This window comes from Zingiber officinale, chromosome 9B, assembly GCF_018446385.1.
Source record: "Zingiber officinale cultivar Zhangliang chromosome 9B, Zo_v1.1, whole genome shotgun sequence".
Taxonomy (NCBI): Eukaryota; Viridiplantae; Streptophyta; class Magnoliopsida; order Zingiberales; family Zingiberaceae; genus Zingiber; species Zingiber officinale.
Genome location: NC_056003.1, coordinates 49,483,367 through 49,510,172, shown reverse-complemented (window position 1 = coordinate 49,510,172; position 26,806 = coordinate 49,483,367). Strand labels below are relative to the sequence as shown.

Here is a 26,806-nt window from a genome sequence, read left to right as displayed (position 1 = left end):
ATGAGCGGAAGCGGGGGACGGATCGGAGGCCGACGCAGAGAACTGGGACAAAATTGTTGAACGTTCGCCTCGGCGGGGAGCGGGCGGAAGGACGCTGACTGGAATGGCCTCGAGAGGGTCTGCAGACGCATCCAGCTGGGATGGGGTCCGATCGGACGAAATCGCCTCGACCACTGGAGCTTTGCCGCGAGAATCGGCAGTGGTCCGCTCGGTCGGCTGGACTGCGGAAGTGGCCGAGTGGAGTGGTGTCTCCGTTCGGCGTCTCTTTTGTCGAAGAGGCCGCTCTTCCTCCTGAGTGGAGCCTTCCTCTTGGACTGTCGGACCCCCGCTGGGGGTTGCTCCTCTTGCCACATCCTGGAGAGAGGCCTGAGCGGCCGACTCTTCGTGAGTCCCGCTCTCCCCTTCATGTGAGCCGACCGGCTCAATACCGAGCGCCTCCATCTCTTTGGCAGTCACGGCCTCGAGCGCCGCCGCCTTCCTCTTCAAAATGCCGGCCATCACCGACTCCATGACAATGTTCGCTGCAAAGGAAAAAGGAGAAAATCAGTTAGCAATCAAAGCAAATGTACAAGTAAGATTCTTACCGAAGCCGCTCGGGAGGGGGGTCCTAATCGGACTCAGACCGAATATGTACATCACCCCTTCAGGCAGGAACTTAGTGATGTCAAACTTCAGATCGGTTAGCATGTTGGCGGCGTGAAGATAGTTCGGTCGGGTCTTGAACCTTTTGAGCTCTGGGGAGATTGGCGGTCCGACCTGCCACTGGGTTCTGAAGGAGGCCCGCTCGGGCATACGAAGGTAGAAGTAGAACTCTTTCCAATGCTTATTGGAAGAGGGCAGTTTATTAAAGAAAACTAAACCAGGCCGAGCCTGGAACATGTAAGTGCCCAACTCGGACTGTTTGGGGAAGTAGAAATAATAGAAGACCTCCGGTCGGAGGGGAATGTTGTGGATTTTGAACAGGACGACAACGCCGCACAGAAGGCGGAAAGTGCTGGGGACTAGGCTTCTGAGCGGAATGCCGAAAAAATTGCAAACTTCAGCGATGAAGGGATGAATTGGAAATCGCAGACCGGCTGTGAACTGGTCGCAGAAAACACAAAAAGCTCTGCGCGGCGGTTTGTGTGGCCGAGCGGAGGGAGAGGGTAAGATAATTTCGAAGTCGGATGGGATGTCAAAATTATCCATCAGAATATCGACGTCGCGCCGATCGAAGCGCGATTCCATGGTGGTGTACCACGGGCCGAGGGCTTGGTCTTGGGGCTGAGAGGAACTAGCCATGGTCCGAACGGACGAAACAACGAAAGGCAGAGGATAGAGGAAAGAAAATGGCAAACGAAACAGTACCCCGAGGACCAAAACTCGGGAAAGAAACGCAAGAACCAAAGATAGAACAGAATAAGAGCCTTATAGAGAAGGATGAGGATCGACGAGAAATGCAGAATCGCCGGAAAGAGAAGAAGCAGCAGCGAGATCACCGGAGCAAGAACGGCAAGGAAGCTTCTGGGCACGCGAGAGTAGAAATGCGGCGAAGGCGTAGAAAGCGAAGGCTTTATAGGGTTGAGCCTGAGCGGCCTCCACCGTCGGATTCAGGTCGCGAGAACCGGAGCACGCATCACGCCGTCCATTTCAAACCGCCTCGGTCTCGTCACCCGCGGCGCCGCCGCCGTACGATGATGGCAGCAATGCCACGTGGCATTCCACCACGGGAGAGCATTTAATAAGCGCCTTAACGAGGCACAGAGCGCGTGCCTGGCCTTAATGTCGAAGATTGGCGCAAATTCCAAAGAGATCCGAGGAATATTGTCATTGATTGAATGCCATAGCTACTCACGTGGGGGTCGAGCGGACGATAGTTTCACGGAGACGCCGCTCGGCGCAACTAACAGTCCAGTCAGTCGGACTAATCGCCTCCTTCGACTAGACTTGAAGGGGAGGCAAGTGATCCGGCGATACAGATAGGGGACCCCCTTTAAGGGAAGTCAATGACACGTAGAGGTCAAAAGTCTAAGGGCAAGATGAGGTTCGACCGATCGGGTAAGGGTCGGGTCAATCGGCCGAACGGGTCAGAACAGAATCAAAGACAACCCGGCGGGGAGTCGGGTTTCCGACGCTCATGGTGAACAAGGTCGCTGGGCCGAGCGGGTGGCCCGCTCGGCCGAGGCCGAAAGCAGCAATGCTGTGAAGGAACAATCTCAGCCGAGCACACGATCGGGAATAGCCCAAGCGGACCAGTACCTTCTTCCGGTCAGACGTGATGGGACTGCCGAGCGGCCGGGAGCTCGGCGTGGGGAGAGAAAAGACAAAAGGACAAAGGAACAGCTTCTGACAGCAAGCATGTTCGAAGACCAAGCCATGCACAGAGTCCTAGGATGGAAGGTTCTACCGTCCCATCAGAGAAGTGCTCGGACTGTAGCAGTATGGTGTCAGGCAAGCTCCTCTGGCAAGCTCATACTGAGGTATGGTAAGAGGACACGTATATGCCTCGGTATGTATGCATGAGCCTCCTCACAGCTCTATATAAGGGTCCTCATACTTCGCCGGAGGTACCCAATCTCGCATCTTCGAAGCCACTACATAGATTTCCTCTTGCCTGACTTGAGCATCAGAGGGTCGTCGCCGGGAACCCCTTCCCGGCCTGACTTCTTTGCAGGTTCGCCGGAGCTCCATACGGCCGGTTAGAGACCCACATCATCAGTTGGAAGAGCGCCGCGTGCCCAGCGTCCATCGATTCAGCGTTCGGACAGGATCAGGTACAATTCTTCCTTTCAGATACACCATTCCACTGTGATGTTCCAGGAGGAGTGAGCTGGGAAAGAATCCCACACTTAGCTAAATAGTCACAAAACTCATGGCTAAGGTATTCTCCACCTCGATCTGATCGAAGTATCTTAATACTCTTGCCAAGCTGAGTTGTACTTCATTTTTGAATGCTTTGAACTTTTCAAAGGATTTTCACTTATGTGTCATCAGATACACATAACCATATCTACTGAAGTCATCAGTAAATATAATGAAGTACCTATAACCACCCCTGGCAGCGACATTGAAAGGGCCACATACATCACTATGTATAAGTCCTAACAAGTCAGTCGCTCTCTCGCTGTGTCCACTAAAGGGAGTCTTGGTCATCTTGCCTAGTAGGCATGACTCGCATGTCTCATATGATTCAAAATCAAATGAGTCCAGCAAACCATCTTTATGGAGCTGGGATAAGCGTTTACCATTTATATGACCTAAGCTACAGTGCCAGAGATAGGTTTGGTTCATTTCATTTGATTTGAATCTTTTGGTATTTATGTTATAGATGGGGTTCTTTAAGTCTAGAATATAGAGTTCGTTAATCAGAGGAGCACTACAATAGAATATATCATTTAAATAAACTGAACAACATTTGTTCTTTATTATAAATGAAAAACCTTTCTTGTCCAAACAAGAAACTGAAATTATGTTCTTAGTAAGAGCAGACACATAACAACATTCATCTAATTCTAGTACAAGCCCAGAGAGCAGAGATAGATAGTAAGTTCTTACAGCAACAGCAGCAACCCGTGCTCCATTGCCTACTCGTAGGTCTATCTCGCCATTCGTCAATGCACTGCTATTTCTCAGCGCCTGTACTGTTAGAGTGTATACTAAAAGCCTAGCTTTTGTATAAACATTTATTTAGAAATAAAGAATCACAGTGGATAATATCAACATTTATTTGTTAAATATAATATTTAATTAATTTATATAGTAGACAACATGGTGTGTGGTGTCACACACAGAAGATCATGTTGTCGGTTCTTTATAAATTATAAACTGTTGCTCGCGACTAAGATGGAAAGGAACAAACCGTTGAAGTAGTCGTAGTGTAATTAAGTATTAGTTTATCTTAACTAATAAATTACACTGATACACTCTAAGTGTATTGAGTAGGACCATTTTAGGTAAGTTCTTTTTGTACTTACTTTATAAAAGAACTAGACCTTAGTTATTATGAAAGTGTGTGCTCTTAATCCTAATATAATAACAAACACATATATTTAGTATTTATTTCTTTGACTTATCAATGGGTGAGATTTAACTCGATAAGTCAATAAACCCAATAAGTTGGGAAATGATATTACTTATAGTATGTGTTGTTGATTATAGAAGGAATCTGTGTCCTAGTTATCTAGGTTGAGAATGTCCCCAAGAGGAGCTCATAAGGATTGTCATGTTAAACCCTGCAGGTGGACTTAGTCTGACATGACAATGAAGTTGAGTGGTACTACTCTTGGAGCTAGATATTAATTAAGTGAGTTGTCAGTAACTTACTTAATTAGTGGCCATTCGTAATCTTAAACACAGGGAGAATAACACACTCATGATAAGAAGGAGCCCATAATGTAATTTGGGATTGGTGCGGTAGTGCGATAATAACTCTCTAGTGGAATGAGTTATTATCGATGAACTTAAGTTGTGTGTTCGGGGCGAACACGGGACACTCAAGCTCATCGGAAGGCCAAAACCAATTTCTCCTCTAGGTCCATGTCGTATCCTCATTAAAGCCTCAAGTATATCCAAAGATAGGCCCATCTTTGTGTCCAAGAAGGGGGCCGGTCCATTGCTTGGTGACCAAGCAATGGCCGGCCATCATATCCTCTTAAGGGGCCAGCCCCTTGCTTGGTACCCAAGCAAGAGGGGGCTTGCCACAATAATTCAAACAAGGAGGGGTGTTTTTGAATTTTTAAAATCTTCTCTTTGTAGAAAACTACAAGTTTTAAAAGAGAGATTTTAAATTTAAAAACTTTCCTTATTTGAATTAGGCCACATATTTTAAAAGAAAGTTTAAAAGTTTTAAAACTTTCCTTTTTTTAACCATCCTCATGGTTTAGGGAAAAAGGAAGAGAAGTTTTAAAAATTTAAATTTTCTATCACCATGTTAAAAAAGAAAATTTTATAAGAGAAGTTTTAAATTTTAAAACATGGTTTTAATTTTTAAAACTTTCCTTTTTTAACTCCTATAGAAAATTGAAAGAGAGCTTGTAAAATTTTATAAGAGGTTTTCTTCTTGTAAAATTTTATATATAAAATATATATATTTCCTTCCTTATAGGGGTCGGGCACCCTTGCTTGGTGCCCAAGCAAGGGGCCATCCAATAGGATTAAATCATCATCCAATCAAATATATGATTGGTGATTGATTCAATCAAGAGAAAAGAAAAGAGAAAAGGAAAAACATGAGGAAGATTTTAATTTTTTGTAAAAAGTTTTTCCTTATTTGCCATGGGCAAGTATTATAAAAGAAGGGGAGGAGAGGCTTCATGAATTAATGTTTTTTTTTCTCTCTTCTCTCTAGCCTCCTCCTTAGGGCCGGCCCCTAGCTCTTTATCATGCTAGGGTCGGCCACATATTGCTTGTGGTTCTTTTAAGTGGCTGGATACAAGAAGGAGAAGAAGAAAAAGAAGAAGAAGGAGGCATCTAATTCTAGTCTCTTGCTTGTGCTTTCTCATGATGGCCGGATCTCTCCCCTTCCCTTTCCCTTGCTCTCTTTGATTCCTAAATTGGTGGTGGTGGCCGGATTTTAGAGGAGGAATAAGAAAGCTCTTTGGGTGGTGTTCATCTTGGAGGATCGTCGCCCACACGACGTCCAAGGCGAGGCGAGGAATACAGCAGAAGATCTCGAGGTCATTAATATACAAAGAGAAGATATAACTAGTAATTTTTCTTCCGCATCATACTAGTTATTTTTCTTTGTATGAATTACAAACACAAGAGGCATTAGATCTAGTTTTTCGAATTAGTTTTTCGAGTTTGTGTTTTCTTTATTTTCGAATTTGTGATTCGATTGTTCTTTTTGGCTAACCTAGAGTTATTTAAGGAAATTAAATATTAGCTTTCCTTAAAAGTCTTTGTCTAGGCGATGGTGGTTGCTCCCATATCCAAGAAGGCCATGTGCCTCACCATGCAGTTCTGGAAGCCAATTTTTGAAATTAACATTTAATTGAATTAATAACATAGGTGGATTTGAATCAATAGTGTTAAGTTCCGCTTGCAATTCAAATCTAAACCATTAAGAACAGATAAGTTAAATTTGGAATCAATGATGTTAAGTTCCGTCTGCGATTCCTAATTTAACTTCTAAAGAACATAATAGGTTATTTAAGGAAAGGTTCGACACTTGTACACAATTTTTGTACAGTGGAACCAGTACGATTTTCCTAGGACTAACCAACATGTACATTAGTACAAATGTGAGAAGCACATCCGGTATCTAATACCCACGATGAAGAAATAGAGAGATTGACTTCTATAACATGTATACCTGAAGTAGAAATCTTATTTTTCTTCTTCTTAAGATCTTCCAAGTATCCTTTGCAGTTCCTCTTCCAGTGCCCTGCTTGTTCTTGATATAGTTGACGAAGATATTCAACCATATCATAAGCAGTCATCAACTTGTGTTGCTTCTGAAGCTCAGAGTTCATGGTTGCGAGCATGAGGCATGACACATCTAATGCGTCATCTTGATGCTTCTTGTAAGCATCTCTGTCAGCTCGCGTGGCAGTGGCAGGAGGTGCCTCGGGAATGGTCGTCTCCAGGACATACAGTTTCCTTCTTGAGTGAGAACAATTCTTAGGTTCCTGTACAAGTCCAGGAAATTAGCTCCATTGAGCTTGTCCTTGTCAAGGATAGAACGTAGGGAGAAGGTGTTCGTATTTGACGACATGATAATCTACAATAGAAAATGCAGAAAATAAATAATCATATTCCACTAATCATTTAATTAGGCCTTTAACTAAATGATGCTCCCACTGAATTATAGAACTTTTGTAGAATAAAGTCATGGACGTGGTCAAACCACACTTACTAGATTCTAGCTATAATTCGTGCGGGACAAGATCCACATCATACTACGCCTTGAGTTAGCTTTGGCTAAATCGCCCAAGACTTTAGTATGATCGGTAGGTAACTAATTACCAATTACATCTCTATGCAACTCTTGTTTATAGGATCAATATCCGCATGTATATTAAAACTTGAGTTAGCTTTGTCTAAATCGCCCAAGAGTTAATATAAATGTGATTTTGACCTATCTACCAACCATTGGAAAATGCCTATAGTTAAACCCGATCCAATTGAGTTTAACTAGTTTTACTCAATCTAATTGAGTTTGTACTCACCCATGCGTTGATAGGCGGGACCAAGATTGTCCCTCCGCACCCTACCAAGATAATATGTGTTGCTCTGCTTTGGCAGATTCAACAACAATATGTGATCGAGGTAGTGATGGGTATCACGGCATGGTAGGCATTTCGAGTTGACGCGATTTAGATATAATCTAATCGTTGATGTGTATCATATACTCGATTTAGATCTAATCTAATCGTGGTGCATCATATACGCGATTTAGATATAATCTAATCGTTAAAGCACTAATTAATTACTCTACTCTAGCATGCATCACATACACACACAAGCAATTAATTAAATTGTGATTAGTCATGACCCTACTACGATCTTCTCAAGCCAATGAGAAGATCGGATGGTCAACCTAGAGTCAACAGCTTCTCCAAGCTTCTCCCTTTGACCGCCATGTGTTGCTCGCACCCTCCTTGTAACTCCATCTTGAGTGGACCTTCCACCGCTCCAATTTTGTACATTACAAATTTGAAACTCGAGTTACATTCGAGTCTAAACTATTTACAATAGAAATATAAAATAAAGAAAGGCATGACGCGCAGGTCGCGATCATATACAACACGCACAAACACACAAAATGGCACGCAGGCCATATTATGAATTACAACACATGTATCCAATCCAATTGGGGGTTTTGGGCCATGACCATCACAATATTATACATAATTCTAAATTATATATTTTTCCATAATTTCTGTAATTTTACTACTGATTTTTGTGAGTTTACGAGTTGCAACTTCTCGACGGTCCCGTTTAGCGATTTTTGGGCATGATCGCGGGACAATGCCCCTTGCGGGGTTAGGGGTAGCACCCCTTCTCGCGAAATGAATCTCACGAGTGTCCCATGATGATCTAATAGTGCTTTATCCCGCTATCCCAAATCATTTTGGGCGAGACATTGCCGTTTTAGAAGGTGTTTCTCGGTAGTCGAAGCCTACAAGTGTCCAAACACTTATTGCTTCGCCTCTATGAGAAAAATACCCATAAAATATATAAAAATCATAAATTTACAGAAAGTTACAGATCTTTAATTTTTCATAAAAATTAAAATAAAACATGTACACGCTTCGCACGTGGCTCTGATACCACTTTTGGGATTTTCAAGCCGCAAAAATTACTTTTTGCGTTGCGAAAACCTCGAAATCCCATGCCACCGGATCCGTGCGAAGATTAAAAGAACAAAAAATTTCGTGTACATATTTTTCTATCCTAGATCTACATTAGATCTACATGGTTAAGAGATTACCCTTGTAGCGAAGCCCTTCGCGAATTCCGCTCGTCCAAAAGTTGTCGGATCTCGAGTGTGTTCTAGTGGACACACCTCTATACGTATCCACATGAACAATAGAGATGGAGAAAACACTTAGAGTGTGTTAGCACTCTAAAGGTGTTCGGCCAAGGAGGAGGAGAGGGAGAGAAGAAGAAGTAAGGAAGAATAATAATGATCGATAATGAAAATAAGAGTAAAAAATGGCTTAAGTATTTTCATCTAATGAAAATACTTAATGCTCATTAACACCATTAATGAGCCTCATTAATGAACCTTAATGAGTATTTAATATTCTTCATTAAATGACCATTTTGAAACTCATTCAAAATTTGAATATAAAATTCAAATTGAATTCCATTTATCATTGAATTCAAAATTCAATGAATATCATCATTAAGCCTCACTTGAGTCTAACTCAAGTCTAGCCTCACTTGGGTCTAACTCAAGTCTAACCTCACTTGAGTCTAACTCAAGTCTAACCTCACTTGAGTCTAACTCAAGACTAACCTCACTTATGTCTAACTCAAGTCTAACTCAATCGAGTCTTACTCAATTAATCTAATTTGGATTACTCTTAATCTAATTTGGTTCATCACATGAACCTAATCCTCTAGGTACATCAAATGAACCTAATCTCCATCTAATTGCCCTTTGTGTGTGACCCTATAGGTTCTTGTAACGTTGGCAATGCTCCTAAACCCATTTAGAAGCGTAAGTAATGAGCGGTATCTAGCAACACATCATTACTACCCAAGTTACAAGAATGTCGAGATCCAACATCACCTTGTGACTACTAATTGTGACTCTTCACAATATATGACAAGTGTCCTTCTATCCTTGACATCTAGATTGATCAATTTGAGGCATAGACGGTGTCATCCTCTGATCAATTTGAGGCATAGACGGTGTCATCCTCTGATCAATCTAAATCTTGAACTCCAAGTAGACTCACTCTAATCAAATGAGCTCAATATCTCATATTGACTCATTTGGGCATGACCATGCACTTAGTGGTCTCACTCTATCAAGAATAACGATGTCACTCCCGTTATATAGGAGGAATAGATCTCATCTACATCACTCACATCCCTCCGCATAATTTGTTACATACCAGTAATCGCCTTTATAGTCCACCCAGTTATGGGTGACGTTTGACGAAGCCAAAGTATGTAACTCCTTATGTAGGGAACCATGGTGACTTCAGGTCCAAGGACTAATAGTCATACTAATAGCCATATGAGAAAGTATATGACACTCATATAACGATCCATGATACTTTATCATGGCGGGTCATTCAGTATACATTCTCCAATGCATACCCATGTGTCAACTTGATATCTCTATATCCATGACTTGTGAGATCAAGTCATCAAGTTGACCTACATGCTAGTCTCGTCGCATTAACATTGTCCCTGAATGTTAATACTTGACTAGGAATGATTAAGAGTAGTGTTCTCTATACCATCTCACTATCGATTCAACCAATCGATTGATATAGATAAGAACCTTCTACTCAAGGACACTATTATACTTAGTTATTTGACACCAATACAAGTAAGTATAATAACCAAAACAAACGCCTTTATATACATAAGAATATGATACAATGAGTCCATACAACAATCATCATATGATTGACTCTAGGGCTCTAACTAACAACATCGGGGATAGAATTTTATCCCATTCCAGGCGCTTGTAACCCTTCCAAGCACTCCGACTAGGGCTATAAATAAAACCCTAATCCAAGAGGTTTATAATAACACTTGTGATTTATTCTAGTTTTGTTTTATTCTATAATTGAGTACTTCAATTGTTGTAAGAGGCTTCTTCGCCTGAAGGAGATTGTTTACTAAGCTCCAACTTCCTTGGATTAACAACCTTTCCGATTGTAACCAAGTAACCCTTTCGTGCCTCTTTTTTTTCAATCATTTATTTTATTTATGCAAGTGTTAGATTAATTAAGTCGTAAATTCGAGAAAGATTCTTTTTATCTGTCAGGGCTATTCACCTCCCTCTAGCTGCCCCCAACGGTCTTACAGGGTTAAGTGAGTTAGGGTTGAGCAATCGATCAGGTCTCAAATTTAATCGATCAGTGGATCGATTGTGAGTTTGTCTTCGTGAAGCATAAAGGACTTAGATCGATTGGGTAATCGATCAAGGTTAAACCTAATTGATGAGGTGATTAATTGGGTGAAGAAGTTAGTGAAACAGAAGTTGGCTGGATCGATTGGTTAATAGATCAAAATTAGCACCAATTGATCAAGTGATCGATTTGGCCTTATTCTTTATGACAAACAATAACTACTTGATTGATCAGCTCATCGTTCAAGAGGAGTTTTTTGTGAAGCATAGTAGCTTCCTTGTGAGAGTGTGATTGATTGGATAATCGATTGGGAGAAGCTTGTGAGCGAACAATGAGATTTTTAATCGATTGGGTGATCGATTAAGAAGACCCATAAACGATTGGCTAATTGATTAAGTGATGAAGAAAAGAGTCGTTACGAGGTTTGGATGGTTGGATGTGCTCGAATATGATGTGACAATCTATTGGGGGTAAGGTTAATCGATTGGGAGCCATAATCCATGGGATATAAAGGCGTCGATGAAGATTCAAAGACAATTCTTCTTTTCCACTCTTCACCGCCGATTCTTGAGCTTTGGAAGACAAGTGCTATTGCACTTTCTAATCGATTAAGAGGCGTTTACAAGTTATAAGAAAGCAAACAAGGTTTTTATTTGTTTTCTTCTTGTTTGTATTGTATTTCTTGTTTGTGAGCTTATACGAGATTTCTCCACCTCTGAAGTGTTTCTAAGAAGTATTTTCATAGTAGAGAGTGTACTCTATGTGAATCCTTGGATTAATCGTCTTATTGAGATGGATATTATATAAATTCGAGTGTTAACATTGCTTCCATTAAAAGAACACGAAGCTTACATTACTATGGGGTTCTGAAAAAGGATCCCATCACATTAAATTTATTATATATAATTTTACCTTGCATTTTAGAAGAAGCTATTTCCACGACCAAAATCATATCATAAAATAAAACCAAATTGAACGAACAAATTTGAACATAATTCTTTTTTCTTTAATCTTCAATTGCCATAAATGTGCATTAAAACTAGAAAAAAAAAACATGGCATGAAAGTTTTTCTCACTAAAAATTACATCAATGGCCTCAAGGTTGGTGGCCCCAACTCCATTGCCATTGCCTTCTTTTTTAGAAGATTTAGAAGTTTGTCCGATAAAGAATTGAGTAAAACACGCAAGTGTCGAAGTTGGATCGAAAGACGGTGTGGTTCACTAATTCAGCGACAGAATGAGCAACATGAAAAACATGGTAGTCGTGATTTCTTCGGTGCAACGGGTTCCACACTAGGAGGCTCAGCGCTCTGCGGTGGTGTTTGTGGCACCGGTGGTTGCAGTTGTGCTTTCTCCAGTGGACGACCTGCTGATCGACCGTTAAAAGATCCGTTCGTGCTTTCGCCTGCCAATCTGAAAAGAAGAATCACTACATTGTATTCAAATTATGAATGCATGTCGATTAGCATACTTACGACAGAGATTTGGAAGAAATACATACATTGGAAACGCAAAGGAACGGTAGCTCTTCACACTGCCCCCATCAGAAAACTGGTTCTCGCTGTCAGAGCTACTAGTGCGATCAACCGTTGGAGGTCTATCCTCTTCGACATGCTTCTCTGCAGTTGCCTTAGGGCCATCCTTCATGGCTTCAGCATGGATCGTTTGTTGTAAATTAGATCCTACTTGGGTGGTGTCTTTCAACGACGAAGCATTGATATCAGGAGACACAGGAGGATATCCATCGAACTGGTTAGTGTTCAAGCTGCTCAAATCACCAGATTTACCCATGTGGATACTGAACAACGATTCGTTAGAGGTAACACTCCATTCCATAGGAGTCGTGGATTTCGTCCTCGCGAATACTGAAGACGGTATCCTATGCGCAGGGACATCCGATCCGTATGGTAACGGAATGGGACACTGATTCCCTCTGGCAATTCCAACATTAATCGATGCAGGAGCACTAGTAGCATCGAACGATAATGGTATTCCTGCCGGTGCAAAAACCACACCCTGACCCGTCCCTGCATCATTCAATACATGTTCAGTTTGATCGCTCAGTGGTGGCCGTGAATCTTTCATTGATTGGCTTTCAAAACTCACCAGCATCGATTTGGAACAAGTCATCGTCCTCCGACGTGCTAGAAGAAGGAGCCAAGCTTTTAGGCGCAGCTTGTAGCTCGGGAAGATCAGGCTCATCTAAAGCCACGGTCACATTTGCATCTGCATTCCCCTGCTGAAGACTCGCATTTCCATTCTCATGACAAGCTTTTTCATGTTCACGGTCCATCACCGGCGTCCGAACGAAGTCTTCGAGTCGATGCTTCTTTTTGGAATTGGAAGACAAAAATCAAACAAATTATAATGATGCACAGACAATCAAGCATAAACACTAACAAAAGAGAATAAAATCAACTACAAAAATCAAGTGTATCTTAATCACTAGCAATGAAAAAGGGGAATTGTGCAAAATAATTGTGTTCTTCGGATCAAAGATCAGAAGAAAACCCTAATAAATCAAGATCGCACACAAAGGTTTTTCACAGATGCATTACCCTGAATCAAAATCTCCTGCAAAACCATAATGATTTCATCAATTGCTCAAGGTAAAAAGAGGAACTTGAAACCCTAATTACCTCGAGCCAAGGTTTCGCCTTTTTAGGGTAACTAAGACAAAGTCGAAACCCCGTTTTTTTATCGCAGAAGAGAAATACGAAGAGCGCGATGAAGAGAGGATGAAGCTGAATAGAACATGCAGAAGAGAAACCGTAATTTAGGGCAAAACGAGGAATTTTCCAACACGAGAAACCCTAATTTAGGGTAAACTAAGGCAAGTTGAATCCTCGTTTTTTATTGCAGATGAAAAATGCGAGTAGCGCAATGAACAGAGGACGAAGCTGAATAGAACAGACATGATTGAGATTTACCTAAACAGTTGTGCTTACTCGTTCCGCCTCGGCGAAATCGGTAGCACCGGAATCAAGTGATCTTAATAACTAGGAATGAAAAAGTGGAATTGTGCAAAACAATTATGTTCTTCAGATGAAAGATCAGAAGAAAACGCTAAATCAATATCGCCCACAAAGGCTTTAGGGTAAACTAAGACAAAATCGAAACCTCGTTTTTGATCGCAGAAGAGAAATGCGCGATGAAGAGAGGATGACGCTGAACAGAACATGCATGATTGAGATTTACCTAAACAGTTGCGCCTCCTCGTTCTGCCTCGGCGATCGGTAGCAGCGGGGAACGGAAGATGCCTCCGCCGCTTCATCTTTTTGTTATTCCATTTCCCTTCGATCCCCAACGGAAAACAGATTGGCATGGCCGCCTATAATTGGAAAAGCGAGAAGATGATAACAACAACAACAACAGCAATGCACACCTCCATGAAACGAACTCCGATTCGTAAAAAAACCAACTTTTACCCTAAATCTCATCGTTTTGCTTCTCATTCTTTATCATCTTCAATAATTATGTGTATTATATATAGAGCTCCGTTAGTTAGTCTGCACACCACCATCTCGTCTCAGTCACAGCGGACTGTGATATGCAGGTTAACAGAATTGGATTGGATGATGGAGCACAAGGGTGCGCCCCCATGATTGTGTCATCCCACAGTAGCGAGCGAAAGCGCGGACACGTAGCAGAACGCGGTTATACATATGACATGCTGAGCGCCCCTCAAGCGGAGCTCATACAAAGAGATGCTTAACTAATTTACCCGTGTCCAAATAATAATCTTGTAACCAGACACTTTACCTTTTGTTCTCTTGAATTAATGGTAGTAAACAACGCGAAATTTGTAAAGAACAAGTCATAACTTGACTATAGGCACGGAGAAGCCGTGGTAAACCCAAGGGCACACTGTATGAGTAAATCTGAGAAGAAACTACCTTGATTCAATTAATAAAAGACAAAGGAGTCTCGGTTATAAGTAGTTACTTTGGATTTTCTCATCCTAATTCATCTTGTTTTATGAGCAATTATATCATAACCAGAAATACCTACTCCTACTTAGACGTAATTGCAACCACGGATCAAATTGAAGCCCCCGCTGTTGGTTTTGCAAAACCAATTGATTACCAAGGCACCTCAGCAAACTTAATCATCATCAAGCAAAATAATACGCAAATCCAGCTCCTTGTCCAAATAGCAGAAGCATTACGAGGGATACAAGAAGAATTAGAGACTACTGATAAAGGAGGAAGACCTTCAACACCTCCTTTACATGAGGATTTAATTGAAAAGCTTAAAAATCTATCCCTTAGACTAGTAGCAAGGCCAAAGGAGAAGCAAGGCAAGCTCAGGATTTTTATTGATTCGTATAAAATATTGAAAGAAGAATAAGAAAAATTGAAGAAAGATGGCCACCAGAACAAGAACTGAGCAGCAAGTCACTGCAACCCCTTTATTTGAAGATCAAATTCGAGATTACCAAAAGAATTAATGAAGACTCTACAATACAAGACAGACAATCAGATGACTAGGAAGACGCCTTATGGGAAAAACAAATCAAGGTAATACACTTGAACAACAAATTGACCCACAAGCAATGTTATAGCTATCCATGCAGGAGAGAGCTGTCATAGTACCAGCAGAGATACTTTATCATTCCAGACGAGATGACACCCATCATCGAGTATATGTGCATAGGTCAGAAGAGGATCTTCTAGTAACCGATGGGTATCAAGTGGATCAAAGTTTTATCCAAGAAGAAAGCTTTAATCAGCTACAACAAAGCAGGATGCAATATATACACCTTGTCGTTCTTCAGGTACACATACAAATACTACACAGGTAGAGGGAAGGCACTATAGCGTTAATAGTATTTCGGGATAATCGATGGCAAGGAGACCAAGCTATTTTGGCTACTATGGAGGTGGACTTAACCCAAGGAAGCCAAATGATTTATGTTGTCCCTGAAATTATGCTTACTATTAGAGACTTTTTCAGAAATATTCAAGTCTCAATACTTACTAGGAGCTATGAAGCTTGGCACAATAGAGAAGACAACCTCCTTATCACAAGAGGACTCGTAGGTAGGCTTTCTAACACCCCTAATGTTGGCTTTGCCTATGAAATACAGGGAGTGGTTGACTACCTTACTACCCATGGAGTCAATGCCTTATCGGGTCGTGACCTATCCACAAGAAGCCTACAAGGCTTAAATTGGGTCATACAACCCACTCAGGCAATAGTTCCCATGCAACCATCTGAAGTAAATAGCCTGAATCTGATGGACGGAAAAATTTCATTAAGTTTTCATAACTACACAACGACGCAGCCATCAAAACCACCTACATATAATAAAAAGGATGAAGAGATTCAGGGCAATGAAGACGTATCACATTCTATAGCTATCCTTGTTGAACAAGCACCTGGTGTATTCGTTTATCAAGATGACCTTGAACCATTATATAACAACAACACGGAGGAAACAGATAACTACCCCTTTGTTTTAGCGCACAAGTTAACTACTAATGCAGTTATCCCTATCCAAAGAACTCCTGGTGCTGCCGGTTTTGATTTAGCAGCCAGTGAAGCACAAACGATAGAGCCCAGAGGGCACGGTCTAGTATCTACTGGACTAAGCCTAGAAATTCCCTGGGGATCCTATGAACGGATTACAGCAAGATCAAGTGCAGTATGGAAATTTGGCATTGATATTGGCGCCGGGGTAATTAATAGCGATTACAAAGGTGAAATCCTAATCATGGTCTTTAATCATTCTGACTTTCCATTTCAAATTAACCAACGTGATTGTTTAGCACAAATTATTTTTGAGCAAATCCTCCTGCCAACAATTTGTGAAGCGACAAGCCTTTCTCCAACCACACAAAGCACTCAAGGTTTCAGACTACCACCTACAACTAATAAGGTGCATAAAAGGCAGCCCATATGGGACACCTTGGGAGAGCCTAGTGGTAAGTTCTACTACTATGTTAATTATACACTCCCTGACCCCCTTGCCAGATCTAGAGCTCCCAACACCATCTTGGGATGATGATACAATCACTACAACTCCACCCATGTTGAACAAACTGCTACCACGAGATAAACATTTGGTCTCGGTCTGCCTTGAGGATACTATACTCCAACAGGAACATTCACAGAAAAATCATGCAGGGGCTACAAGCCCATGGGCCTCTGTACCCCGATCCATGGACCTTTCTAGTGAAAGTACTGACATGGAGGACGAATTCTTTGATCATATCTAGTATTTAGTAGACTTAACCGTACCGTTTGCTGAACCACCAGTTTGGGACCCCTCTCATACAACGGATTGAATCAACCTATTCGCAACATATGATGGTGGGGATAAAGGAACCCTTGCTTGTTGGACACGCGAGGCGCCCAGAACAACTATAGACGCCCCGTGTGTTAGTCACCCACGAGGCAATTCAAATCTTTTGTCCCTAAACCTCTCTGTCCCCCTGTCCCACACAGGTAACGACAAAATTAAATAGTGTTTCTTGTGAGAAACATGTGATGCTGCGGTGGCAAAAGAAACATCAAAAAAATTTAGTTATCAAATCATCTTTGTCAACTTGAATAGCATAAAAAAATTAGGATCATCAAATTACATTTTCTGTAAATATTCCAATACACCTCCTGTATCACCAACTCTGATATTTCTTGTTCTTTTGGATCACAAGTAGTTGTTGAAATCTTGAGGAATAAAACCTAAATTCTCCCTCCCACCTACTTGTTTCACCATAAGATCATGAGATTCTTTTGGGGAGATTTCCATATCACTTGTCATTTCAATCTGTATTGCCGTAGAAGAAGATATATTCCCATGACATCTGTAGAGGTGAGTTTTGTTTGGACTTGAAAGATAATGATTATGTTCTTTAACAAATTGTTCCACACTCAAGTTACCTTGTTTTCGACAACTAATGTTCATTTTAGCCTCAAAACCAAACCTTGTTTCAGGACTATGAGATTTCACATAAACATCTCATTTGTCATTTCCCCTTTTTCCTTGTGCACAACAACAAAAAAATCTTGTCAATTAATTTACCTAATTTATCATTGTGGCTTTTACTCCTTCTTATGCCAAATCCAACTTGTTTAGCATATTTCAAATAAAATTCATAAGCATCCTCTTCTGTCTTAAATCCCATACCGATTTTTTACATCAATTCTTCTATGATAGATGTGTTAGAACTCATCAATAACATAGTAGAGTCCATAGCCTCATCAATAACATCAAACTCATTATCCCGACAGTCTTCGTTTGCATCAAAATTCAACCTACAACAACTCATATATTCAACCAACGATAACTCTATGATAATTACCTTGCTCCCAAACAAAAAAAACAATCAAGAAATGCATATATTTTTTACCTAGATCACAATGCGATTCTACAATGTGATGAAAAAAATGGTTATAGATAATGGTTACAGAGATCATATTTTTAACCAAGAAATTATGCTTATAGATAATGTGATGAAAAAATACATCGCAAAAATAAAAATGTAGATATTTTTTACTGATAAATCTTAGTAGTGTATTTAGCACTAATCAATCTTAGTTTCTACAATGCACGAGACAAGATGATTCAAGAAACAAAAACCACACAAACAAAATAATATTTAGCACTAATTAATCTTAGTTTCATCAACCACACAAATTCGACCGAACAAATTATTCTAGTATAATATGATTTAAGAAACAAAAACAAAAACAAAAACAAAATAAAAAACAAAATGATCTCAACTATTAACGTGCAAAAATCGGGTAAACAACTTGAAAAAAGTTTGAATTTGCTAGAACCATCATACCTGAAATACCAAAGATCCAAAGATTCCACTAGAAGCGATGTGAAGAATTCGCCCAGAGATTGCACAGGGCGGGGATACAATTTGCAGGATCTTCGTCGAGGAAAGGCGGAGATGAAGCCGGAGCTCCTAAATGCCTTCAGGAGGGGACGTTGTCGACTTCGGAAGGGGATGTCGAAGGTGGGAAGGAGAAGGGAGTCACCTCGATGGTGCTGCCTTCTCCCGTCGAATGTGGGGTGCTGCCTGCTCCCGTCCAAGGTGGGAAGGAGAAGCGTTGAAGGCGGGAAGGAGAAGGGAGTCACCTCAATGGTGCTGCCTACTCCCATTGACAGTGGGAAGGAGAAAGGTTTAGGGCACTGGAGGGCCTTCAGAGTGAAATTTTGGGAGCAGAAGGGTTCGACGAGAGGTTTCTTTTGCTACCGCATCGTCACGTGTTTCTCACGAGAAACACTATTCAATTTTGTCGTTACCTATGTGGGACAGGGGGACAAAGAAGTTTAGGGACAGAAGATTTGAACTGTACACGAGGGGTGGTCAACATTTTGATATGGTGTTCACTTTACACCGTATATCTTGTACCACTTAAAATATCTTTCTTGTTTGAAAATTTTATTCGGGTGATAGCTATAAAACAATTTCTAAATTTTAAATGATATAATTATAAGTTAAAATTTTTTTAAAAAAATATGCTCCTCAGTCCTATAGCGCAAGTTTGCAAAGTCGATTCGTAGCATAAAATTATTATATATATTAGATCTGATCACAGTTTGATAATTCGGAATCACTAGTTCGATGATTCTTAACAGGTCAACCCTTAATCTTAACCGTCCAAGTGTTGGTTGATACTTGAAATATCGTACTGGTTCCCCTGTACAAAATTTTGTACAAGTCCTGAACCATTCCTAACAACCTATTGTGTTCTTTAGAAATTAAATTAGGAATCACAAGCGGAACTTAACATTATTGATTCCAAATTTAACTTATCTATTCTTAAAGGTTTAGACTTGGATCGCAAATGATGCTTAACATTATTAATCCAAGTCCACCCATGTTACAAAGTTGATTAAATATTTATTTCTAAAATTGGCTTCCAGGTTAAACATGGCGAGACATTAGACCTTCTTAGTTATGGAATCATCCACCACTTTCTTAACAAAGTCTTTTAAAGAAATTCAATATTCAATCTCTTTATAGTAACCCTAGGTTTAACCAATAAGAATAATCGAATCACAAGATCGAAAAAGAAAAGAAAAGAACACAAACTCAAATCACAAATTCAAAACCTAGAATCACTAGCCTCTTGTGTTTGGAATTCGTACAAAGAAAACTAGTATGATGCAAAAAATAATTACTAGTTATACCTTTCTTTGTAAGCAACAACCTCTTGATCTTCTATCGTATTCCTCTTCTTATCTCGGACGTTGTGTGGGCAACGATCTACCGAGATGAGAATCCACCAAGCCTCCTTCTTCCTTCTTCCAAGTTTCGGCCAAGCAACTTTCTCCAAGAGATAGCAAGTCTCGGCCACCAACCAAGCTCCAAGGAAAACTAGGAAACAAAGCCTTCTTTCTCTCTTTTTTCACCAAGCAAATCCGGCCACCAAAACAAGCTCCAAGAGGATGATAGGTTCGACCACTAGAAGAAAAGAGGAAGAGATGATATAGTCGGCCACCACCAAGGAAGAAAAGAGAGAGGAATAGAAGAGTTGTGTTATTCGGTGAGGCACCTCTACCATCTCTTTTATATTCCTTGGTCTTGGCAAATAAGGAAAGTTTTAATAAAATCTTCCTTATTCTCTTTGCCAATGAAAGGAAAATTTAATTAAAATTTCCTTTAATCCTTTATCATGGCCGGCCACATCAATTGCTCCAAATAAGGCAAGTTTTAAAGACAAAATTAAAACTTTCTTATTTGCCGGAAATTTTAAAATAAAAATTTCTCTATTAATTTTCCCTCCATGGTTGGTTATAATAGGAAATTAAAATCTCTCTTATTAAAACATGTGGATGATTTCCAAAATGGAAAGTTTTCTTTAAAATTAAAATCTTCCTCTCAATCTACAAATAAGGAAAGATATCAAATCTTTGCTTAATCTTTTGTAGAAACTATAATAGGAAAGATTTAATTTTAAAATCATCTTTTAAATCATGAAGATGGTTACAAAAAAGGAAAGTTTTATCAAAAATTAAAATACTAAGTATATGTGCTTGTTATTATATAGGGATTAAGAGGACGCACATCCATAATAACAAAGGTTCTGTTCTTTTATGTAGTCAGTATAAATCGAACAACCTCAAACGATCCTGCTCAATACACAAATAGTGTACTAGTGTAATTTTATAGTCAAGACAGACTAATATCAAATTACACTACAACCGTTCCAATGGTTTGTCCCAATCCATCTTAGTTATGAGCTACTATTTATAATTTATAAGGAACCAATAACATGATCTTCTGTGTGGCACCACACACCATGTTATCTACAATATAAATTAAATGGTCAACTGCATTGACATATATATAAATATAAAATGTAAACATTTGTACAAAGTGGTTCTCATTTTAAAATATTTCAAAACAGATGTTCATACAAAAGCTAGGTTTATAGTATACATCCCAACAGACCCAAACATAATCTCAAAGCCACGTGGGATGAGTTGTCATCCTCCGAATATGAAATCGAAGAATACGCAGGACTAGCCCTAATGACAATCCATCAAGAAGAAGACGAAACCAGTTCAGCAATGAGCATTGATGAAAGAGGAGGATTGTCGGAAGAAAGCAGCGATAAAGGGGGAGCATTAGAACTCAAGGTAAGTGAGGTATGTGCTCTTTCACCCAAGCATTCTTTTCAGTTCATTAAAGCACTTTCGAAAGATTTAGTAAAATTGGAAAAATAGAACGTTGATTTAAAAAGACAGTTAGATAATTTAAAATCATAAAATGATAATTTAAAAATTCAAATCATAAGCTTGTGAAATTAGTTAAATAATGCTTTTAATATTTATCAATTATTTGAAAATTTCATTACTTAGAAAATTTTTAATCTCAAAATTTTTAAAATTATTATTTTACCCTAGTTTTTGATGTGATCAAAGGGAGAGGAATAAATACAAGTTTAGGGGGAGTTAAGTTTTTTTTATCAATCATGTTCAATTTTTTTATCAATTATGTTTTGCTATTTCTTTTACTTACAAATTATACTCAAATTTTCAATTTCTTATATTGCAACTTAATACTTAAAATGTTTTGTAAACTTAAAAAGTTTTGTAAATTTATTGTTTCTATTTGTTTTACCCTAACTTGAATTTGGGTTGATGCACATAAAAAAGGGGGAGGTTGTTGGACCCCGTAGTTGTTTTGGTGTGATCAACTAAGTTAAAGTTAAATCATGTTTTGTTTTAATCCCTGTGTCTAAGCGTGTAGGAGCTTAGGAGCACATGAAGTCGAGTAGAAGACGCAGCTAGTGAGAATGATGGCATGGGAAGGGAGCCATCAGGCTCAGTGCATCCGAGGGACGAAGTTCTTCGGAAGAGTACACCGGTGGATGAGAAGAACGTAAGTGACGTTCGAGGGATGAGAAGTCGGAGCAGAAGCCTGCTAGAGGAGAAGGTCGAAAATTGGGTTCCAATGAACCCTATTTCGGTTGGCCGCAATCACCCAGGCGATCGGAGCAGCAGCGGAGCAGAGAGAGGCTGTAAAGACTGATGGAGGCGCCCTCAACAAGGGTTGAAGGCGCCTCCGAGGCGCGCCAGTGCCTCCGCCACCTTCAGGCGGAAGGCGCCCTCCATAAGCATGGAAGGCGCCCTCGACTAGATTTCTAGCCGTTGCCAAAGGATAAAGTTTTATCCTTTGGCGCCTCACCGGAGGCACCCTCCAAGTCCTTGGTGTTGGTGCAACCTTAGGTCAAGGTTGACCTGGTTGACCAGACTCGAGTTGACTTGACTCGAGTTGTGTTTTAATGTTTGACGAGTTATGGTTGACAATGTTTGTCGTGAACAGAAAAGTTGTATCTTGATGTTTTACAAGGATACAAGCTTGGGAGATTGTGGGTGCAACCCGTGGTCAAGGTTGACCTGGTTGACCCGAGGTGAGTTGACCTGACTCGGAAAAGTCCAAGCAGGGAGCTTGGCACGGGAAATGTCAAAGTAGGGAGCTTGGCATGGGAAAAGTCCAAGCAGGGAGCTTGGCACGGGAAAAGTCCAAGTATGGAGACTTGGCACGGAGAAGTCCAAGTATGGAAACTTGGCACATGGGAAGTCGGAGAGGGCTCGGTAGCTCATTCTCCGGACTGTGGTCAGAGAGGGCTCGGGAGCTCGTTCTCTTGACCGGATGGAAGTCGGAGAGGGCTCGGTAGCTCGTTCTCTGAACCGGATGTGGAAAGTCCTGGTGAGTGAAGCCAGGCAGACGGATAAACCCTAGTGAGTGAAGCTAGGTGAAAGTCCTGGTGAGTGAAGCCAGGCAGTGGGAAAGTCCTGGTGAGTGAAGCCAGGCAGTTGGAAAGTCCTGGTGAGTGAAGCCAGGCAGTTGGAAAGTCCTGGTGAGTGAAGCCGGGCAGATTGGAAGTCCTGGTGAGTGAAGCCAGGTGAAAACACTAGTGAGTGAAGCTAGGTGAAAGTCCTGGTGAGTGAAGCCGGGCAAGGAAAAATCCAGATGGATCAAGGGTGATCGGACATCTGGTGTTGAGAAGGTCAAGTAGGTCAAGGGAGTGACCGGATACTTGACACGAAGAGAAAAGTCCAAGTGGGTCAAAGGGATTGACCGGACACTTGGTGGGGAGTCTTAGCAGGTTAAGGGAGTGACCGGATGCTAAGCATGATGTACCAACAGGTCAAGGTTGATCGGATGTTGGTTTGGAAGGTTTGGGACTTGGTTTGGGCAAAAACCAAGCTCTGGATCGATCTGGGGATCGATCTAGTGATACGGCTGATCGGTCTGGTGACCGATCAGTAATCAAACAGAATGCTTCTGTGGATTATCTGATCGGTCTGAAGACCGATCAGGAAGCAAACAGAAGAGAAGAATGAGAAAGGTTGATCGGTCCAAGGGACCGATCAGACTCCTCCTGGACCGATCAGGACATAGCCTGATCGGTCCAGGCTTAGCCTGATCGGTCCCCAAGACCAATCAGGGGCAGTGTGGACCGATCAGGTTGGAGCCTGATCGGTCCAGGACTAGCCGTTGTGAGTGACAACGGCTAGGTTATTTCGGGCTTCTGTGTTATGTTCTTTTTGCTTGCAGGTTCGCAGGTTGGCTCAGGATATAAGAAGAGATCGAGGGCTGCTGACGACCTCTCTTCTTCTTCCTCCTCGAGCTGCTGTTCTTCTGAAAGCTGTGCTTGAGCTTTGCTGAGCTCCGAAGCTTCGGGGGAGCTTCTTTGACTGAGTTGCTTGTTGGCATTTGTCCGTGAAGTTGGTGTTTCATCCGGGACTTCAGTCGTCGAGAAGGCAAGCGAGTATTTGTACATTCATTGTGTATTTTGTTCTTGCTCTTCTTTGTATTTCCATATTGCTGTTGCAAGCTATTGTGGCGCGGTTTCTCCACCCACAAGGAGTTTATATTAGCCGGTTCTCCGGGGACTCATCCACCGACGGATTGATAAGGCTCGTCCACCTTACGGACACGCCGAGGAGTAGGAGTTTCATCTCCGAACCTCGTTACATCGTCGAGTTCGAGTTTGAGAATTTGGGGCGTCTATTCACACCCCCCCTCTCTAGCCGCGATCATCGGTCCCAACAAGTGGTATCAGAGCGAGGTCGCTCTTCGCCGGATTAACACCCGAGGGAGCACAAGCTAGAGATGGATCAACTCGGAGAAGACATCACCATTCCACCTTTCTATGACCGCGACGACTTCGTGTATTGGAAGGTAAGAATGAGGTATTTTCTTATGACTAACCTTGAAAATTGGAGTTGTGTTCAATTAGGTTTCAAGCCTCCAATGGATAAGGAAGGAAAACCACTCGAGAAGAAGAAGTGGACAAGGGAACAAATCCACCATTCCACAATCAACGATGAGGTAATAAAAGTATTTGAATTCTCATTACCTAATGACATTCTATGTAAGATAGGTGGATACAACATGCCAAGGAGTTGTGGAACAACATGGCTAAGTTCCATGAGGGGAACTCCACTTCAAGTCATGAAGAGGAGTCAAGTGAGCCAAGGAGTTCACTTCATGGAGGAATGGATTTAGAAGTTGAGGGCCACTTAACATCTAAAGAAGAAGAGGAGGAGAGTTCTTCTTCAAGTTCGGAGCAAGAAGAAGAAGCTTCTACCTCCGGAAGGGATGAAGGAGAGAGTCTTCATCCACCCTCAACCCTAGGTAACTCAAGCATTTCAATTTCAAATAAATTACATATAATGTGCTTTGAGTGTAGGGAGTATGGACATTACAAGAGTAAGTGTCCAAAGAGGGTTAGAAAGACTTCACCGGCGCCAAAGGTCAAGGAAGGCGGAGTCCCAACACGCAAGGGCAAGGAGCACGTGGTGTGCTTCCAATGCAAGCGAAGGGGACACTATAGGAGCCAATGTCCGAGGGGGAGGCAACCTCACAAGGACAAGAAACCAAGCACATCGATAGGGGGAGCTAAGGCAAACCCTAAGGTAACCTTTAAGGCTCATTATTGCAATTCTAATAAGACACATGTTAGTAGTTGTATTGCAATTGCTAATAATGATAAGCGTGTTAATTTTAGGAACCAATATACGTGCTTAGGTGCTAAACATGTTAGCCTAGGTAAGGACAATACTAGAAATGTCAACCCTAGGACTAACTCATCTAAGGCTAAGGAGAACCTAGGTAGAAATTCCAAAACAACTAGACATATGCCTAGGAATACCTCAAAGAAAAATGATAAATTAAAGCTTGAGGTATTAGAGAAAGAAAATCAAGTCTTGAGGTCAAGACTTGACTCTCTAGAAAAGGCTCTTAAGGATTTGACTCTAGGGTCTAGGGGTCAAAAACCCAAGTCCAAGGACAAGAAAGGTTTGGGTCACAAACCTAAGTCCCAAATGGTCAAGCCCACTTATCACAATGTTCCATTCGATTATGGAACAAAATCTAGGGCTAGGAAGACCATCACCAAGGTCACAAGGGGAGTCACCCCTAGAGTTGATCTTGATAAGTCCCAAATGACCAAGGCTTCAAAGCCTAGGAGGGTCATTCGGAGGGTTGCTAGGGAAGTCATCCCTAGTGAATACTTAGTGAACCCAATGAGCTCCAATAGGTATTGGGTTCCTAGGAGCGTGATTTCATCACGCTAGATGAGTTAGGGTGTGCCAACCTTACTTGAATAGGTAGTTAACCTAATCATGGCAAAATGTGGCACTTTAGGAATTTTCAAGGTGCAATCAAGCCTTGAAATGAAAGTGAAAATTATTCCTAAGGTGATTAGAATGTGCCAATCAAATTTGAGGAGTTGTCTAGAGTCAATCTAATTGGCACATAGTGATCTAAACATCTTTGGTATATGATTTGAGGTCTATCACACTTAGGAATTTATGGCAAAATGATCAAAATTATCAAAAATGGCAACTAAGGCTAGAATTAGGTATTTTCTATACCTTTATGTGCTATTTGCCATATATTGTTTGTCATATGCCATGTCATGACATCATATTTAATTTAGTATCATTTGAAATGTCAGGATAATGCTTAGGTTATTTATATGTCATGCCTTAGTTAGAGTTTCACACTTTATGCCATGACATCATGACATTGGCACATGTTATTATGTATGATATCATTTTATGACATGTCATCATTTCTTGCATTTATAATCAATGAAATTGATTTAAGGACTAAAACACAATTTGATATGGAGATCAAATTGTTGTTTAGAAGATGCATAAGAACTTAGCCTAAGATAACCTAAACCCATATCTCACATCAAAATTGACTTGGATGTGTTTGATACACCTTAGATGTGTGTGAGATATTAGGATGATGAGTTAGGATCAAGGTGCATAGTTCTTGTACCTAGATGAGCCTAATTCAAAATTGGGGATCATAGGGAAAGCTTGTGTACAAGTCATGTACATTTAGCCCTAAGATTGTGGTCCTAAATTAAATGGTTTAAAATCATTTTAAAATTGATTTGAAAAACCTTGATGAAGCTTTTCTAGTGATAGCATTCATCATTGAGCAAGTTGATACAAAGTTGAGTTAAACTTGAACTATTTCAAAGTTTTTCAAACTTTGTATCAAGATTTAAAAATGGAAGTTATTTTCATAGAAAACTATTTTTCCATGATAGTATATGTTATGAGGAATGTATCCTCAAAGTTTTATAATTTTTGGAATTTTCTGGAATTTTCTAGGAGTTTCTGAATTTCGGGAGGAAAATCAGAAATTCTGATATCAGACTTGTGGACCGATCAGAGAGGATTCTGATCGGTCCAGGAAAGAGTGGATCGGTCACTAGGACCGATCCAGGGGATGCTGGATCGGTCACTGGACCGATCCAGTGAAGGCTGATCGGTCTGGTGACCGATC

At 40.8% G+C, this 26,806-nt stretch overlaps 1 protein-coding gene across 5 annotated transcripts; it reads right to left on the bottom strand.

Moving 5' to 3' along the window:
- Positions 1 to 11,511: 11,511 nt before the first annotated feature.
- Positions 11,512 to 14,070, bottom strand: LOC122022516. 5 transcript variants are annotated; one of them, XM_042580540.1, is made up of 5 exons: positions 13,949 to 14,070; positions 13,719 to 13,851; positions 12,627 to 12,849; positions 12,022 to 12,547; positions 11,512 to 11,933 (listed from the first exon to the last, which is right to left on the bottom strand). In XM_042580540.1, exons 3-5 carry the CDS (start codon positions 12,811 to 12,813, stop codon positions 11,747 to 11,749), a joined length of 900 nt encoding a protein of 299 aa, XP_042436474.1. In that variant the 5' UTR covers positions 12,814 to 12,849; positions 13,719 to 13,851; positions 13,949 to 14,070; the 3' UTR covers positions 11,512 to 11,746. The 5 variants fall into 5 exon arrangements, with proteins under 5 accessions (XP_042436474.1, XP_042436476.1, XP_042436473.1 ...); XM_042580542.1 differs by having other exon boundaries at positions 11,512 to 11,949; positions 13,719 to 14,002; XM_042580539.1 differs by having other exon boundaries at positions 13,719 to 14,001.
- Positions 14,071 to 26,806: the final 12,736 nt, after the last annotated feature.